Here is a 19,630-nt window from a genome sequence, read left to right as displayed (position 1 = left end):
TGTCAACTCCTTGCATAAAAGGTTCTATGACGTAACAGCTTTGGGACAGCCGGCATCTCAGCCCGCGCCTGCCCAGGCGTCTCAGAGGCCATCAGGGGCTCAAAAACGCCTGCTACCTCAGATGGCAGACACAGATGTCGACACGGAGTCTGACTCCAGTGTAGACGAGGATGAGACAAATGTACAATCCACAAGGGCCATCCGATGCATGATAACGGCAATGAAAAATGTGTTGCACATTTCTGACATTAACCCGGTTACCACTAAAAAGGGTATTATGTTTGGGGAGAAAAAGCAGCCAGTGACTTTTCCCCCATCTGATGAGTTAAATGAATTGTGTGAAGAAGCGTGGTGTTCCCCAGATAAGAAATTAGTGATTTCTAAGAGGTTACTAATGGCGTACCCTTTCCCGCCAACGGACAGGTTGCGTTGGGAAACATCCCCTAGGGTGGACAAGGCGCTCACACGCTTATCAAAAAAGGTGGCACTGCCGTCTCAGGATACGGCCGCCTTAAAGGAGCCTGCAGATAGAAAGCAGGAGGCTATCCTGAAGTCTGTGTATACACACTCAGGTACTATACTGAGACCTGCTATTGCTTCAGCATGGATGTGTAGTGCTGCAGCAGCATGGTCTGATACCCTGTCAGATAACATTGATTCCCTTGACAGGGATACTATTTTGCTAACCCCAGAGCATATTAAAGACGTAGTCTTATATATGAGGGATGCACAGAGGGACATTTGCCGGCTGGCATCTAGAATTAATGCAATGTCCATTTCTGCCAGGAGAGTATTATGGACTCGGCAGTGGACAGGTGATGCTGATTCTAAAAGGCACATGGAAGTTTTGCCTTATAAAGGTGAGGAATTGTTTGGGGACGGTCTCTCGGACCTCGTATCCACAGTAACAGCTGGGAAGTCGACTTTTTTACCTCAGGTTCCCTCACAGCCTAAGAAAGCACCGTATTATCAAGTACAGTCCTTTCGGCCTCAGAAAGGCAAGCGGGTCAGAGGCGCGTCCTTTCTGCCCAGAGGCAGGGGTAGAGGGAAAAAGCTGCACCAGACAGCCAGTTCCCAGGAACAAAAATCCTCCCCTGCTTCCACTAAGTCCACCGCATGATGCTGGGGCTCCACAGGTGGAGCCAGGTGCGGTGGGGGCCCGTCTCCGGAACTTCAGCGACCAGTGGGTTCGCTCACAGGTGGATCTCTGGGTTCTACAAGTGGTATCTCAGGGATACAAGCTGGAGTTCGAGGCGTCTCCCCCTCGCCGTTACCTCAAATCAGCCTTGCCAGCTACTCCCAAGGAAAGGGAGGTAGTACTGGCGGCAATTCACAAGCTGTACCTTCAGCAGGTGATAATCAAAGTTCCCCTCCTTCAACAGGGACGGGGTTACTATTCCACAATGTTTGTGGTACCGAAACCAGACGGTTCGGTGAGACCCATTCTAAATTTGAAATCCTTGAACACTTATATAAGGAAGTTCAAGTTCAAAATGGAATCGCTCAGGGCGGTTATTGCAAGCCTGGAAGAGGGGGATTTTATGGTGTCACTGGACATCAAGGATGCTTACCTACATGTCCCCATTTACCCACCTCACCAGGAGTACCTCAGGTTTGTGGTACAGGACTGCCATTACCAATTCCAGACGTTGCCGTTTGGTCTGTCCACGGCACCGAGGGTATTTACCAAGGTAATGGCCGAAATGATGATACTCCTTCGAAAGAAGGGAGTTATAATTATCCCGTACTTGGACGATCTCCTTATAAAGGCAAGGTCCAAGGAGCAGTTGTTAGTCGGAGTAGCACTATCTCGGGAAGTGCTACAACAGCACGGCTGGATTCTGAATATCCCAAAGTCGCAGCTGGTTCCTACGACGCGTCTGCTGTTCTTGGGCATGATTCTGGACACAGAACAGAAGAAGGTGTTTCTCCCGGAGGAGAAGGCCAAGGAGTTGTCATCTCTGGTCAGAGACCTCCTGAAACCAAAACAGGTGTCTGTCGGTGCATCACTGCACGCGAGTCCTGGGAAAGATGGTAGCTTCTTACGAAGCAATTCCCTTCGGCAGGTTCCATGCAGGGATCTTTCAGTGGGATCTGTTAGACAAGTGGTCCGGATCGCATCTTCAGATGCATCGGCTGATCACCCTGTCCCCGAGGGCCAGGGTGTCTCTTCTGTGGTGGCTGCAGAGTGCTCATCTTCTCGAGGGCCGCAGATTCGGCATTCAGGACTGGGTCCTGGTGACCACGGATGCAAGCCTCCGAGGTTGGGGGGCAGTCACTCAGGGAAGAAACTTCCAAGGACAGTGGTCGAGTCAGGAGACTTCCCTACATATAAATATTCTGGAACTAAGGGCCATTTACAATGCCCTAAGTCAAGCAGAACCCCTGCTTCAAGACCAACCGGTGCTGATTCAGTCAGACAACATCACGGCGGTCGCCCATGTAAACCGACAGGGCGGCACAAGAAGCAGGATGGCGATGGCAGAAGCCACAAGGATTCTTCGATGGGCGGAGAATCACGTGCTAGCACTGTCAGCGGTGTTCATTCCGGGAGTGGACAACTGGGAAGCAGACTTCCTCAGCAGTCACGACCTCCACCCGGGAGAGTGGGGACTTCATCCAGAAGTCTTCAAGCTGATTGTAAATCGTTGGGAAAGGCCACAGGTGGACATGATGGCGTCCCGCCTCAACAAAAAGCTAAAAAGATATTGCGCCAGGTCGAGGGACCCTCAGGCGATAGCGGTGGACGCTCTAGTGACACCGTGGGTGTACCAGTCGGTTTATCTGTTCCCTCCTCCTCCTCTCATACCAAAGGTACTGAGGATAATAAGAAAGAGAGGAGTAAGAACTATACTCATCGTTCCGGATTGGCCAAGAAGAACTTGGTACCCGGAGCTACAAGAAATGATCTCAGAGGACCCTTGGCCTCTGCCGCTCCGACAGGACCTGCTACAGCAGGGGCCCTGTCTGTTCCAAGACTTACCGCGGCTGCGTTTGACGGCATGGCGGTTGAACGCCGGATCCTAATGGAAAAGGGCATTCCGGATGAAGTCATTCCTACGCTGATAAAAGCTAGGAAGGATGTGACAGCACAACATTATCACCGCATATGGCGAAAATATGTTGCTTGGTGTGAGGCCAGGAAGGCCCCAACAGAGGAATTTCAGCTGGGTCGATTTCTGCACTTCCTACAGTCAGGAGTGACTATGGGCCTAAACTTAGGATCCATTAAAGTCCAGATTTCGGCCCTGTCTATTTTCTTTCAAAAAGAACTGGCTTCACTGCCTGAAGTTCAGACGTTTGTTAAGGGAGTGCTGCATATTCAGCCCCCTTTTGTGCCTCCAGTGGCACCTTAGGATCTAAACGTTGTGTTGGATTTCCTAAAATCACATTGGTTTAAGCCACTTCAGACCGTGGAGTTGAAGTATCTCACGTGGAAGGTTGTCATGCTGTTGGCCTTAGCTAGGCGTTGTCAGAATTGGCGGCTTTGTCCTGTAAAAGCCCATATCTGATTTTCCATATGGACAGGGCAGAATTGAGGACTCGTCCCCAATTTCTCCCAAAGGTGGTATCAGCGTTTCATTTGAACCAACCTATTGTGGTGCCTGCGGCTACTCTGGACTTGGAGGATTCCAAGTTGCTGGACGTAGTCCGGGCCCTGAAAATCTATGTTTCCAGGACGGCTAGAGTCAGAAAAACTGACTGTTTATCCTGCATGCACCCAACAAGCTGGGTGCTCCTGCTTCAAAGCAGACTATTGCTCGCTGGATCTGTAGCACGATTCAACTTGCACATTCTGCGGTTGGACTGCCGCATCCTAAATCAGTAAAAGCCCATTCCACGAGGAAGGTGGGCTCTTCTTGGGCGGCTGCCCGAGGGGTCTCGGCTTTACAACTTTGCCGAGCTGCTACTTGGTCGGGATCAAACACTTTTTTGCAAAATTCTACAAGTTTGATACCCTGGCTGAGGAGGACCTTGAGTTTGCTCATTCGGTGCTGCAGAGTCATCCGCACTCTCGCGCCCGTTTGGGAGCTTTGGTATAATCCCCATGGTCCTTACGGAGTGCTCAGCATCCACTAGGACGTCAGAGAAAATAAGAATTTACTCACCGGTAATTCTATTTCTCGTAGTCCGTAGTGGATGCTGGGAGCCCGTCCCAAGTGCGGATTTTCTGCAATACTTGTATATAGTTATTGCTTAACTAAGGGTTATTGTTCTGAGCCATCTGTTGAATGAGGCTCAGTTGTTATTCATACTGTTAACTGGGTATAGTTATCACAAGTTGTACGGTGTGATTGGTGTGGCTGGTATGAGTCTTACCCTGGATTCCAAATCCTTTCCTAGTAATGTCAGCTCTTCCGGGCACAGTTTCCCTAACTGAGGTCTGGAGGAGGGGCATAGACGGAGGAGCCAGTGCACACCAGATATAGTACCTAATCTTTCTTTTAAGAGTGCCCAGTCTCCTGCGGAGCCCGTGTATTCCCCATGGTCCTTACGGAGTACCCAGCATCCACTACGGACTATGAGAAACAGAATTACCGGTGAGTAAATTCTTATTATATGCCATACAGTGTCCTCCAAAACACATATATGCCACACAGTGTCCCCATAACACATTATATGCCACACAGTGCATCTAAACATTATATGCAACATGGTGCCTCCCCAAACACATTATATACCACACTATAACCCCCAAACACATTATATGCCACACAGTGTCCTCCAAACACATTTTATGCAACACAGTGTCCTCATAAACACATTATATGCCACACAGTGTTTCCCAAACACATTATATGCCACACAGTGTCCCCCAAACACATTATATGCCACACAGTGTCCCCTTAACACATTAAATGCCACACAGCGTCCCCTAACACATTATATGCCACACAGTGCTCCCAAACACATTATATGTTACACGGTGTTTGCCAAACACATTATATGCCACACAGTGTCCCCAAACACATTATATGCCACACATTGCTCCCAAACACATTACAGGTTGAGTATCCCTTATCCAAAATGCTTGGGACCAGAGGTATTTTGGATATGGGATTTTTCCGTATTTTGGAATAATTGCATACCATAATGAGATATCATGGTGATGGGACCTAAGTCTATGCACAGAATGTATTTATGTTACATATACACCTTATACACACAGCCTGAAGGTCATTTAAGCCAATATTTTTTATAACTTTGTGCATTAAACAAAATGTCTGTACATTCACACAATTCATTTATGTTTCATATACCCCTTATACACACAGCCCGAAGGTCATTTAATACAATATTTTTAATTATTTTTGTATTAAACAAAGTTTGTGTACATTGAGCCATCAGAAAACAAAGGTTTCACTATCTCACTATCACTCAAAAAAGTCCGTATTTCGGAATATTCCGTATTTCGGAATATTTGGATATGGGATACTCAACCTGTATATGTTACACAGTGTTTCCCAAACACATTATATGCCACACAGTGTCCCCAAACATATTATATGCCACACAGTGTCCCCAAACATATTATATGCCACACAGTATCCTCTAAACACATTATATGCCATACAGTGTCTTCCAAAACACATTATATGCCACACAGTGTCCCCATAACACATTATATGCCACACAGTGTCCCCCTAACACATTATATGCCACACAGTGCATCTAAACATTATATGCAACATGGTGCCTCCCCAAACACGGTGCCACACTATAACCCCCAAACACATTATATGCCACACAGTGTCCCCCTAACACATTATATGCCACACAGTGCATCTAAACATTATATGCAACATGGTGCCTCCCCAAACACGGTGCCACACTATAACCCCCAAACACATTATATGCCACACAGTGTCCTCCAAACACATTATATGCCACACAGTGCATCTAAACATTATATGCAACATGGTGCCTCCCCAAACACGGTGCCACACTATAACCCCCAAACACATTATATGCCACACAGTGTCCTCCAAACACATTATATGCCACACAGTGTCCTTATAAACACATTATATGCCACACAGTGTTTCCCAAACACATTATATGCCACACAGTGTCCCCCAAACACATTATATGCCACACAGTGTCCCCTTAACACATTAAATGCCACACAGCGTCCCCTAACACATTATATGCCACACAGTGCTCCCAAACACATTATATGTTACACGGTGTTTGCCAAACACATTATATGCCACACAGTGTCCCCAAACACATTATATGCCACACAGTGCTACCAAACACATTATATGTTATACAGTGTTTCCCAAACACATTATATGCCACACAGTGTCCTTCAAACACATATGCCACAGTGTCCCCATAAACACATTATATGCCACACAGTGCCCCCAAGCACATTATATGCGACACGGTGCTTCCCGAACACATTATATGCCACACAGTGTCCCCCAAACAAATTATATGCCACACAGTGTCCCCTTAACATATTATATGCCACACAGTGTCCCCTAACACATTATATGCCACACAGTGCTCCCAAATACATTATATGTTACACAGTGTTTGCCAAACACATTATATGCCACACAGTGCTCCCAAACACATTATATGTTACACAGTGTTTGCCAAACACATTATATGCCACACAGTGCTCCCAAACACATTACATGTTACACGGTGTTTCCCTAACACATTATATGCCATACAGTATCCTCAAACACATTATATGCCACACAGTGTCCTCCAAACACATTATATGCCACACAGTGTCCTCAAACACATTATATGCCACACAGTGTCCTCCAAACACATTATATGCCACAGTGTCCCCTAACACATTATATGCCACACAGGGTCCCCCTAACACATTATATGCCACACAGTGCTCCCAAACACATTATATGTCACACAGTGTCCTCCAAACACATTATATGCCACACAGTGTTCCCAAACACATTATATGTTACACAGTGTCCTCCAAACACATTATATGCCACACAGTGTCCTCAAACATATTATATGCCACACAGTGTCCTCCAAACACATTATATGCCACACAGTGTCCCCATAAAACATTATATGCCACACAGTGCATCCAAACACGTTATCTGCCACACAGTGCCCTCCAAACACATTATTTGCCACATGGTGTCCTCCAAATACAATATATGCCACACAGTGTCCCCTAAACACATTATATGCCACACAATGTCCCCCAAACACATTATATGCAACACAGTGTCCCCTAACACATTATATGCCACAGAGTGTCCCCTTAACATATTATATGCCACAGTGTCCCCTAACACATTATATGCCACACGGTGCTCCCAAACACATTATATGTCACACAGTGTCCTCCAAATACATTATATGCCACACAGTGCTCCCAAACACATTATATGTTACACAGTGTTTCCCAAACACATTATATGCCACACAGTGTCCTCCAAACACATTATATGCCACACAGTGTCCTCAAACACATTATATGCCACACAGTGTCCTCCAAACACATATGCCACACAGTGTCCCCATAAACACATTATATGCCACACAGTGCCCCCAAGCACATTATATGCCACACGGTGCTTCCCAAACACATTATATGCCACACAGTGTCCCCCAAACACATTATATGCCACACAGTGTCCCCTTAACATATTATATGCCACACAGTGTCCCCTAACACATTATATGCAACATAGTGATCCCAAATACATTATATGTTACACAGTGTTTGCCAAACACATTATATGCCACACAGTGCTCCCAAACACATTATATGTTACACTGTGTTTCCCAAACACATTATATGCCACACAGTGTCCTCCAAACACATTATATGCAACACAGTGTGCTCCAAACAGATTATATGCCACACAGGGTCCCCCTAACACATTATATGCCACACAGTGCATCTAAACATTATATGCAACACGGGTCCCCCCAAACACATATGCTGCACGGTGTCCCCCAAACACATTACATGCCACACAGTGTCCTCCAAACACATTATATGCCACACAGTGTCCCCCTAACACATTATATGCCACACAGTGTCCCCTTAACATATTATATGCCACAGTGTCCCCTAACACAATATATGCCACACGGTGCTCCCAAACACATTATATGTCACACAGTGTCCTCCAAACACATTATATGCCACACAGTGCTCCCAAACACATTACATGTTACACAGTGTTTCCCAAACACATTATATGCCACACAGTGTCCTCAAACACATTATATGCCACACAGTGTCCTCCAAACACATTATATGCCACACAGTGTCCTCAAACACATTATATGCCACACAGTGTCCTCAAACACATTATATGCCACACAGTGTCCTCCAAACACATTATATGCCACACAGTGTCCCCATAATACATTATATGCCACACAGTGCATCCAAACACGTTATCTGCCACACAGTGCCCCCCAAACACATTATTTGCCACATGGTGTCCTCCAAACACATTATATGCCACACAGTGTCCTCAAACACATTATATGCCACACAGTGTCCCCTAAACACATTATATGCCACACAATGTCACCCAAACACATTATATGCAACACGGTGTCCAGAGCCGGTCCTAGGCATAGGCAAGAATGGCAAATTCCAATGGGCACAAGCAACTTCTGCTGATTAAAATGATATGCAGCATGCTTATATTCTGTGTGTGACAGCGGCTGTATCTGCATATGAAATGCTACATTATAGTATATTCCTGTAAATGACCGTAATGTAGCATTCTGTATGCAGATACAGCCACAGTCGCACACAGAATATAGGCATGCCGCATATAATTTTAATCAGCAGAAGCTGCTTGTGTGTCCTAGTCACATAGCAATGCGAATAAGATGTTAGAGATGGCCGGGAGCTGCCAGCTGACTCAGGCCAGGAATCTCCTGCTGCATGGCATATTGAGGCAAGATGTATCAGGACACATCTGTGTCCAAGCAGAGGCAGAGGTCACAGTGTGTTACATGCGGCTTCCGGTGTCTGGTCGTTGCTGGGCGACCAGATACTTCCCCGAACTTACGCATCTCCCCAGCTGCCGACTCCATGGCAACCTGACACCGAGCCAATGTGGTGGTAGGGATTGCTAGGGAACAGGCGCTGGGAACAGGCTTGCAGATGTGCAGCAGGGCAGCTGCACTAGGTTATAATCAAGGGGGGGCTTGTTCTCACTAAGGTGCTGATTGGCTCATGTTAACCTTATCTTCCTGGTCTGCCTCTACCCTGGTGCTGGTCAAAGTTCCTGGTTGCTGCGGGAGCCCTCGTCTTACTGTCCCAGTCTCCATCTGCTGAATTCCCACCTGCCTCTCTGCACGTATCTACAGTGTCAGCTCTGGTGTCCTGCCTCTGCTCCGTACCAGCCTTCCATAGAATTACTTGGCAGTGTTATGAATCTTTAGACTTTTCTTTAGTATTAGTTAAGTACTAGCTGCTAGCTAGTCTATTCCTCACAGCCTGGAGGTTATCCCCAGCTATGGGTATCATTTGTGTTAACTCTCCTCGGTATTAACCTCTCCATGGCTCGGAAGTCCTTTGTCCCCTCAGTACTTTAGTTGTAGTAACTCTGCCATAGTTTGCCTTCTCTTCTCCCTGTTCATCCTTGCTGCCCACATAGTTATCTTAGGGTTTCAGTTCCTGCCATCTTTGATTCAGGTCACCTAGGAGTTGAGCTTATACTACTGCCAGTGGCGTAAGTCCTGGTGGGCATCCCAGTACAGGTAGATGCATAGAGTCTTATGGGAAAAGCGTCTCTTATAGGCAAGAAGACATGCTGTGTGCGTTCTATGAGTCTCAACCCCAGGTGTACAAGGATCACTGCCTGAAGACCTATAAGAAACACTGAACTCCGAAGGAAGATCTCCAATGTGAACCCCAAAGTGTTAGGGACTTGCTCGATAGAGGTGACCTCGACCCGGTGGGTAAGTCCATATCATTGGCCAATTATATGCTAACAACCTCTTATTATATATTATATATTTTAATTTACAGTAATGATTGCATAGTGCATCTGCACCCATTTCTTCCCCTGTAGTACCGTAGGTATTTTACTCTTTCACACAGAACTGAATTTTGTGACACCAGGACACAGCATAGACTACTGTTTGAATTGGAATACCATATTTACTGAGCCTAAGTGAGCAACTTTTCCCTGAATTATTTCCCGATACAGGGACTCACTAGTTAATATTTTCGCCTGTATTTAATTTTTCGCCTATAATCCTAGCATTTTTGCGGCTATGAGATTATATACTAGCGTCTGCTCCCCTTTATTTAAGTGTATTACATTAAAAGTTACATTTTAACTAATTTCAGTATCAATTACATAAGTGTGCCCTGGAAAATATGCATAGTTGCTTTTGTCTTTTGCCTTCACAAAATATCTCATCTCTTCTTTGTAGTTTAACAAACTATCTTCTGGGAGCACCATCAATTTATTGCTGAACTTATATGACTATAAGCTGGATGTTGGTTTTCCAATGATTTAATAAAATACAATATAGTACATATCATATCTTGTGCAGATTTATACCTCTTTAGCAAGGTTGTATGCCTTCTCTGTAAGGATGGTTCTTTAAAAACTCCGGTAGTACAAGTTATACATATAATTGGAGAAGTGAGATTTTAAGGTCAGAGAGGTATCCTTCTTAGGTTACATAACTTCATCCAAAGGGTTCTCCATTGACCCTAAGAAAGTTCGAGCAATACTTGAGTGTTCTCATCCTTCCAACCTCAAAGCTATCAAGCGTTTTCTAGGATTTTTTAATTACTATAGGCGCTTTATTCGATCATTCTCTACTACTGTTGCACCCATTGTGGAGCTCACCAAGAAGGGAGCGGATGTTCAGCATTGGTCGCCACAAGCAGTTTTGGCCTTTGAAAGGCTTAGGAAGGCATTTACATCTGCACCAGTCCTTCATCATCCCAATCTGATGTTACCCTTTTTGGTGGAGGTGGACGCTTGAGATGTTGGAGCCGGTGCTGTGCTTTCCCAAAAAGATCCTCAGGACCAGAAAGTTAATCCGTGTGCCTTTCTTTCTCAGAAGTACTCCTCAGCTGAGAAGAATTATGACGTTGGAAATCGTGAACTATTGGCAATCAAGTGGGCCTTTGAATACTGGCATCATTGGTTGGAGGGAGCACTTCATGAAGTTACTGTATTTACTGATCACAAAAATCTGGCTTATATTGAAGCTTCTAAAAGACTAAATCCATAGCAGGCACTTTGGGCTTTGTTCTTTACCAGGTTTCGGTTTGTGATCACTTTTAGACCTGGATGTCAAGGCGGATGCTTTATTCCGCAGTTTTTTTGGTAGTTCAAAATTCCAAAGGTTCTGATTCTTTTATCGTGCATTCTTCAGCAATTCTGGCAGCTTTAACTCAAGATTTAGCTACTCGTGTGTTATCTATGCAAGATCAAGCTCCTGTGGAAACTCCATCTGGTCGCTCATTCATCCCAAAGGTCCATAGAAGAGCTGTTTTACTACAATTCAATATCACTAAGACCTTTGGACATCTTGGATGGACTAGGACAGTAGAGCAATTAACATGTGCTGTCTGGTGGCCGTCCATGGCTCATGACGTTTAGAAATTTGTGCTGTCTTGCGAGACTTGTGCACGAAATAAGACTCCTCGCAGACGGCCCATGGGTCGACTGCTCCCTTTACCCATTCCACGGAAACCTTGGTCTTCTTCCCAGAACACCACTATCTGGGTTACAGTAGACCGTTTTAGTAAAATGGCTCACTTTGTGGCTTTGAAAAAACTACCTTCAGCAAGGACAACCATCTCTGCAGCAATCCACAAATCAGGCCTGTATGGTAGAGTGGCCAGATGGACGCCACTCCTTAATAAAAAAGCACATGGCAGCCCACCTGGAGTTTGCCAAAATGCACCTGAAGAACTCTCAGACCATGAGAAACAAAATTCTCTGGTCTGATGAGACAAAGATTGAACTCTTTGGCGTGAGTGACAGGCGTAATGTTTGGAGGAAACCAGGCACCGCTTATCACCAGGCTAATACCATCCCTACAGTGAAGCATGGTGGTGGCAGCATCATGCTGTGGGGATGTTTTCATCAGCAGGAACTGGGAGACTAGTCAGGATAGAGGGAAAGAGGAATGCAGCAATGTACAGAGATATCCTGGATGAAAACCTGCTCCAGAGCGCTCTTGACCTCAGACTGGGGGGACGGTTCATCTTTCAGCAGGACAAGGACCCTAAGCACACAGCCAAGATATCAAAGAAGTCGCTTCAGGACAACTCTGTAAATGTCCTTGAATGGCCCAGCCAGAGCCCAGACTTGAATCTGATTGAACATCTCTGGAGAGATCTGAAAATGACTGTGCACCGACGCTTCCCATCCAGCCTGATGGAGCTTGAGAGGTGCTGCAAAGAGGAATGGGAGAAACTGACCAAAGATAGGTGTGCCAAGCTTGTGGCATCATATTCAAAAAGACTTGAGGCTGTAATTGCTGCCAAAGGTGCATCAACAAAGTATTGAGCAAAGGCTGTGAATACTTATGTACATGTAATTTCTTAGTTTTTTATTTTTAATAAATTTGCAGAAATCTCAAAAAAACTTTTTTCACGTTGTCATTATGGGGTATTGTGTGTAGAATTTTGAGGGACAAATGAATGTATTCCATTTTGGAATAAGGCTGTAACATAACAAAATGTGGGAAAAGTGAAGCGCTTGAATACTTTCCGGATGCACTGTACTTAACAGAGGAAATCCTTCTAATAAAATAGTTTTATGGGGGCCCAAACAAACCAGTCATTTCAGCCACAAGTGATGGTGCCTGTTGCTGAAATGGTTGGTTTGTTAAACTGTGCATGTCCTGTTTAATATATACAACATAAGGGTGGGTGGGAGGACAATTCCATCTTGCACCTTATTTCTTTGCATTATGTGCTCTTTGGAGCATTTTTTGGGCATAGTTTCTAAAACTGCCATCCTGTCATCCAGCTACCTTGGTGCAACCTTTTGGCCTAAACTGGATGCAAACAATGGCCCTCATTCCGAGTTGTTCGCTCGTTATTTTTCTTCGCTTCGGTGCAATTTATCGCAAACTGCGCATGCGCAATGTTCGCACTGCGGCTGCGCCAAGTAAATTTGCTATGAAGTTTGGTATTTTACTCACGGCATTACGAGGTTTTTTCATCGTTCTGCTGATTGTAGTGTGATTGACAGGAAGTGGGTGTTTCTGGGCGGAAACTGGACGCTTTATGGGAGTGTGTGAAAAAACGCTGGCGTTTTCGGGAAAAACGCGGGAGTGGCTGGAGAAACGGGGGAGTGGCTGGGCGAACGCTGGGGTGTGTTTGTGACGTCAAACCAGGAACGAAAAGGACTGAACTGATCGCAGTGTAGGAGTAAGTCTCGAGCTACTCAGAAACTGCTAAGAATTTTCTCTTCGCTATTTTGCGAATCTTTCGTTCGCAATTCTGCTAAGCTAAGATTCACTCCCAGAGGGCGGCGGCTTAGCGTGTGCAATGCTGCTAAAAGCAGCTAGCGAGCGAACAACTCGGAATGAGGGCCAATATTGTGAGCTGTGAGGTGGTGAAAATGAGTGGAAATGAATGTTATTGAGGTTAATACAACTGTAGGAACAAAACACCACCAAATTCTGTGATTTTAGCTGTTTTTATGATTAAAAAAATAATAATTTAGAACCAAAACACACAAGGCTGGTTTTGGCAAAACCAATCCAAAACCAAAACGCAAAAAAAAAAAAACCCGAAAAATGGTTAGGCGCACATCTCTACTGCAGAGTAACACAGACTGCCCGGAAGTGGTCCTACATACAGTAGTGCATATACAGCAGGGGTTGGACGATGACATTAACCTGATGTCATGTGATGCCGCGCAATGCCACATATGAATTTTATTCTGCACCTGCGCAGTGTTTGTGAAGTGCAAATGTATTATGTATAGGAGGCTGCGATTACCTTGCTGGCGCAGTCAAATCCTGTACCCAGCGCTGCAAGCACTTGGAGAACCTCAATACTACTGTTACACTTCACAGCATAGAACGGCCTCACCCGGGGCAGCTGCTGGAGAAATCGACAATGTTTCTGTATCACGTCATTTAGGTCAGCAACATAGAAAGCGTCATCATCTCCCTAACAGAGAAAGAAGCACATTTTAATCATCATGGGAAAAGAGGAACAGAAATTATAACAACTTTTGAACAATGAGGCATTTACGTCCCATAAACATTGTCATTGGGATGTTCAAACCAATGACCAATATTGGTAGTATTTGTGGTAGGATTTAACAAAATAATGTAAGCAGCAGTTTTGGGGCGGGGCTTATAACCAGTAATGCATACTGTACATGGTGATATAACCCCCTCACTGGGCACCATAAATATTAATACTGGTCACAGGAAAATCAGAAAACTATGTGACACCTACATTTAGAGAGAGACTTCTGATTCTCTGCTTCATGAACTGTAGAGCAGTCACCCCCTCTTCCACTAGGGTCAGGCTGCCGTCCTTCATTCTCTCCCACATGCTGTGCTCAAGATCTCCATTTCTGAACACTGAGGGAGTTTCCGTGCCTGCCACTGCAACCACAAAACACAAACACCGAAAAGCACATTTACTAAGTGTAGCACATACAGTATGCTGTTATTAAACAAATGCACCTTATGTTTGTGGGTGGCGTCAGTGAGATGTGCACAGGGTCGGATTTAGGGGCGCCCCTAGGCACAATGATATTGGCCGCCCCCAAACACGATTATATCGGCCGCTGAACATCCAATCCCCCCTCCCCCTATCCACATTGAGCCAAGTCGGGTCCGTTATACACATTGCGCCAGGTCGAGCCCGTTATAAACATTGCAGTGGGTAACCCCTTATACACATTGCAGTAGGTAGCCCATTATACACATTGCAGTGGGTAGCCAATTATACACATTGCAGTAGGTAGCCCATTATACACATTGCAGTAGGTAGCTAATTATTAGAGATGAGCGGGTTCGGTTCTCCGAGGACCGAACCCCCCTGAACTCCACGTGGTTTTCACGGGTCCGAGGCAGACTCGGTTCTTCCCGCCTGACTCGGAAAGCCCGAACGAGGCAAAACGTCATCATCCCGCTGTCGGATTCTCGCGAGATTTGGATTCCATATAATGAGCCGCGCGTCGCCGCCATTTTCATTCGTGCATTGTAGAGAGAGCGGAGAGGATGTGGCTATGTTCTCTCAGTGGAAATCTCCATATCAGTGCTTACTTATTGCTGCTCAGTAATACTAGTAGTGTGTCTCTCCTGCTCTGTGTCAGTTCTAGTATCCTCATCAGTGCTCAGTATCACTGCTCATTGTCTTGTGCTGCATTGTGGTGACCAGTATACTACAGTACAATAGTCCAGTGCTGTTCTCGCTGCTCAGTGTCAGTTCTAGTATCCTCATCAGTGCTCAGTATCACTGCTCATTGTCTTGTGCTGCATTGTGGTGACCAGTATACTACAGTACAATAGTCCAGTGCTGTTCTCGCTGCCCAGTGTCAGTTCTAGTATCCTCATCAGTGCTCAGGATCACTACTCATTGTCTTGTGCTGCACTGTGGTGACCAGTATACTACAGTACAATAGTCCAGTGCTGTTCTCGCTGCCCAGTGTCAGTTCTAGTGTCCTCATCAGTGTTCAGTATCACTTCTCATTGTCTTGTGCTGCATTGTGGTGACCAGTATACTACAGTACAATAGTCCAGTGCTGTTCTCGCTGCCCAGTGTCAGTTCTAGTATCCTCATCAGTGCTCAGTATCACTACTCATTGTCTTGCTGCTGCATTGTGGTGACCAGTATACTACAGTACAATAGCCCAGTGCTGTTCTCGCTGCCCAGTGTCAGTTCTAGTATCCTCATCAGTGCTCAGATCACTACTCATTGTCTTGTGCTGCATTATGGTGACCAGTATACTACAGTACAATAGTCCAGTGTTGTTCTCGCTGCCCAGTGTCAGTTCTAGTATCCTCATCAGTGCTCAGTATCACTACTCATTGTCTTGTGCTGCATTGTGGTGACCAGTATACTACAGTACAATAGTCCAGTGCTGTTCTCGCTGCCCAGTGTCAGTTCTAGTATCCTCATCATCAGTGCTCAGCATCACTACTCATTGTCTTGTGCTGCATTGTGGTGACCAGTATACTACAGTACAATAGTCCAGTGTTGTTCTCGCTGCCCAGTGTCAGTTCTAGTATCCTCATCAGTGCTCAGTATCACTACTCATTGTCTTGTGCTGCATTGTGGTGACCAGTATACTACAGTACAATAGTCCAGTGCTGCATCTCGCTGCTCAGTGTCAGTTCTAGTATCCTCATCATCAGTGCTCAGTATCACTACTCATTGTCTTGTGCTGCATTGTGGTGACCAGTATACTACAGTACAATAGTCCAGTGCTGTTCTCGCTGCCCAGTGTCAGTTCTAGTATCCTCATCAGTGCTCAGTATCACTACTCATTGTCTTGTGCTGCATTGTGGTGACCAGTATACTACAGTACAATAGTCCAGTGCTGCATCTCGCTGCTCAGTGTCAGTTCTAGTATCCTCATCATCAGTGCTCAGTATCACTACTCATTGTCTTGTGCTGCATTGTGGTGACCAGTATACTACAGTACAATAGTCCAGTGCTGTTCTCGCTGCCCAGTGTCAGTTCTAGTATCCTCATCAGTGCTCAGTATCACTGCTCATTGTCTTGTGCTGCATTGTGGTGACCAGTATACTACAGTACAATAGTCCAGTGCTGCATCTCGCTGCCCAGTGTCAGTTCTAGTATCCTCATCAGTGCTCAGTATCACTACTCATTGTCTTGTGCTGCATTGTGGTGACCAGTATACTACAGTACAATAGCCCAGTGCTGTTCTCGCTGCCCAGTGTCAGTTCTAGTATCCTCATCAGTGCTCAGTATCACTACTCATTGTCTTGTGCTGCATTGTGGTGACCAGTATACTACAGTACAATAGTCCAGTGCTGCATCTCGCTGCTCAGTGTCAGTTCTAGTATCCTCATCACCAGTGCTCAGTATCACTACTCATTGTCTTGTGCTGCATTGTGGTGACCAGTATACTACAGTACAATAGTCCAGTGCTGCATCTCGCTGCCCAGTGTCAGTTCTAGTATCCTCATCAGTGCTCAGTATCACTGCTCATTGTCTTGTGCTGCATTGTGGTGACCAGTATACTACAGTACACAGGGACGTGCAGTCAGGGGAGGCAGTGCCTGCCCTGTCATTCCTGATTAAAATAATACAAAGAAGATACTTATGACACATAATCTGTGTCATAAGTATATTGTTTATATTATGTTAATGTTTTTAGATGTTAAATGGGTGTTTAAATGCACTTGTGCGGCACCGAGAACGGTGCCTCCCACTGTGCATTGTAATCCGGCGGTAGCAGGGGCCGGGCAGGGGGCGGGCCAAGGAAAGTGGCCGAAAAGACCATTGAAAAATGTCATGGAAGCGGCACCTGTGTAAGTGCCGCAGCGCCCCTGTCCCTGTGATTGGGCATGAGATAGAGCACTGACAGTGACTGCATCCGGCTGTCAATGTCAGTGCTGGACGGGGGAAGAAGGAGCGGCAGCGTCTGCAGCAGCCAGCGTCTGGTAGGTAGAGATCGAGATCTCTCTCTCTCCTCCCTCCTGGCGAGCTGTCATGCTGCTGCTTGTCAGAACTGAGCAGTGAGCAGGTAGAAGGGAGAGGGAGCCGGGCGGCAGTTTGCTTTGTAGTGACTGTGTCCCCCACAGCAGTGATGTCCTTGCCATATACTCACATAGTGGGTCTCTGTCAGCCACAGCATGCAGGGGAGTCCTGGAAACGCCTGTGCTCTCATACCAACAGGCAGAAAAGTTCCTCTCCCTGCATGCACCGACTTCTGCTATCAGGGATAGCAGAAACGGAAAGTAAAACGCTCTCCCTGTACTGAAGTTTCTCCCTCCCCCTATACAGGCTAAAGCACGGGAGTTCTCCTGTGTTCAGGGCTTGGTGAGTTAACTCTATGAAACCCATGTTATGATACAAAGCAATTGCTCATATGTATATTCTCAATGTGTATTTTACCAGAGCTATATAACAAACGAAATGGCGGCACTCCGAGACTGCTGAGTGTAAAGAAATGCTACTTTATTAATAAAGCAGCATTTCTTCACACTAAGCAGTCTCGGAGTGCCGCCATTTCGTCTGTTATATCGGATTCATTCCTCGGATGGCACCTGAGCATTATCACGTGGATTTCAAAGGGCAAGTGCAGGGACCTCATCTGTGTGTATATATATATATATATATATATCTATATCGAAGTATGCAAAGGTATGTCACACTAGCACTTCAAGCACTGATATTTTTTTTTCTTCCACCGAATTGAACACTGGCTCGCAGTGATCAGGCGTCCTGCAGCACCCATCCCCTTTCTATCCGGCGGCTGTGGCTTGCACTATCTTCCTCCGAGAGCCCCACCGCTCTCCCACCTAGCAGCTGTGTCTTGCCTTGTGCCCCCACTCCACTCTCCCACCAGGAAGCTGTGTCTTACTCTGTCCCCCGCTCTTCCACCCGGCGGCTGCACTGTCTCTCCCCCCCCCCCCCACTCCCCAGAGGCGCAGACAAAGATCCGGAGGTGTCACATAAACAGTAGTATGTGTGTATTTAGCCCCCCTCTGCTAACCCCACCCCCTCCACAAACCCCACCCCCATTAGGGCTGCTCCCTGAAATTTCCCGAGCTGGTTTTCCATCCCAATCCGCCCCTGGCTGTATTATTCATATATATGTCTCTGTCTATAGAATATATATACGTTCTAAAACTACATAGCATATATCTGGAAACCCCCTCTTACAAATCCTGCATTGGCCCCTGCTCTGTCAGCGTACGCAGACCACTGTGCTCTCCCGTCTTCTCTTTCCCCGTATGTCTCACGGTGTCTCCATTGCCGACACAGTCAGCACACACCGACCCCTATGCTCCCCGTCTTACTTTACCCGTGTATCTAGCTATCTATTCTGTCTGCCGTACTGTGTAAAAAGGGGGACGCTGTGTGCCGTACTGTGTAAAAAGGGGACGCTGTCTGCCGTAATGTGTAAAAAGGGGACACTGTCTGCTGTAATCTGTAAAAAGGGGACACTGCCGTAATGTGTAAAAAGGGGACGCTGTCTGCCGTAATGTGTAAAAAGGGGACGCTGTCTGCCGTAATGTGTAAAAAGGGAGACGCTGGCTGCCGTAATGTGTAAAAAGAGGACACTGTCTGCTGTAATGTGTAAAAAGGGGACACTGTCTGCCGTACTGTGTAAAAAGGGGGACGCTGGCTGCCGTACTGTGTAAAAAGGGGACGCGGTCTACCGTAATGTGTAAAAAGGGGACGCTGTCTGCCATAATGTGTAAAAAGGGGGACTGGCTGTCGTAATGTGTAAAAAGGGGACGCTGTCCGCCGTAATGTGTAAAAGGGGGACGCTGTCTGCCGTAATGTGTAAAAGGGGCTTTACCTGGTGTAGTGGCGCTACTGTGCGGCGTAATTTGAATAATGGATACTACTGTGCACCGTTATATGAATTGGAATTATTTTGTAGCCACACCCCTTCCCCATGAAGCCACACCCCTATATTTTTTGGGCGCGCCTAAGGCGCGCTCTGTCCCT

The 19,630-nt window shown here is 46.1% G+C and overlaps 1 protein-coding gene across 1 annotated transcript in view; it reads right to left on the bottom strand.

Annotated features, from left to right (window-relative positions):
* LOC134997179 (ornithine decarboxylase-like) overlaps nucleotides 1-14,572 on the bottom strand; it is a 108,143-nt gene extending 93,571 nt beyond the window's left edge. The window contains exons 1-2 of the mRNA XM_063951255.1: nucleotides 14,426-14,572; nucleotides 13,958-14,131 (exon numbers count right to left, since the gene is read on the bottom strand). Coding sequence (XP_063807325.1) covers nucleotides 13,958-14,131; nucleotides 14,426-14,524 — 273 coding nt within the window. The 5' untranslated portion in view covers nucleotides 14,525-14,572. The remainder of the gene's footprint in view (nucleotides 1-13,957; nucleotides 14,132-14,425) is intronic.
* Between the last annotated feature and the right edge of the window lie 5,058 nt (nucleotides 14,573-19,630).

The sequence above is a fragment of the Pseudophryne corroboree genome, chromosome 2 (assembly GCF_028390025.1).
Source record: "Pseudophryne corroboree isolate aPseCor3 chromosome 2, aPseCor3.hap2, whole genome shotgun sequence".
Taxonomy (NCBI): Eukaryota; Metazoa; Chordata; class Amphibia; order Anura; family Myobatrachidae; genus Pseudophryne; species Pseudophryne corroboree.
This window is presented reverse-complemented; position numbering and strand designations above follow the sequence as displayed.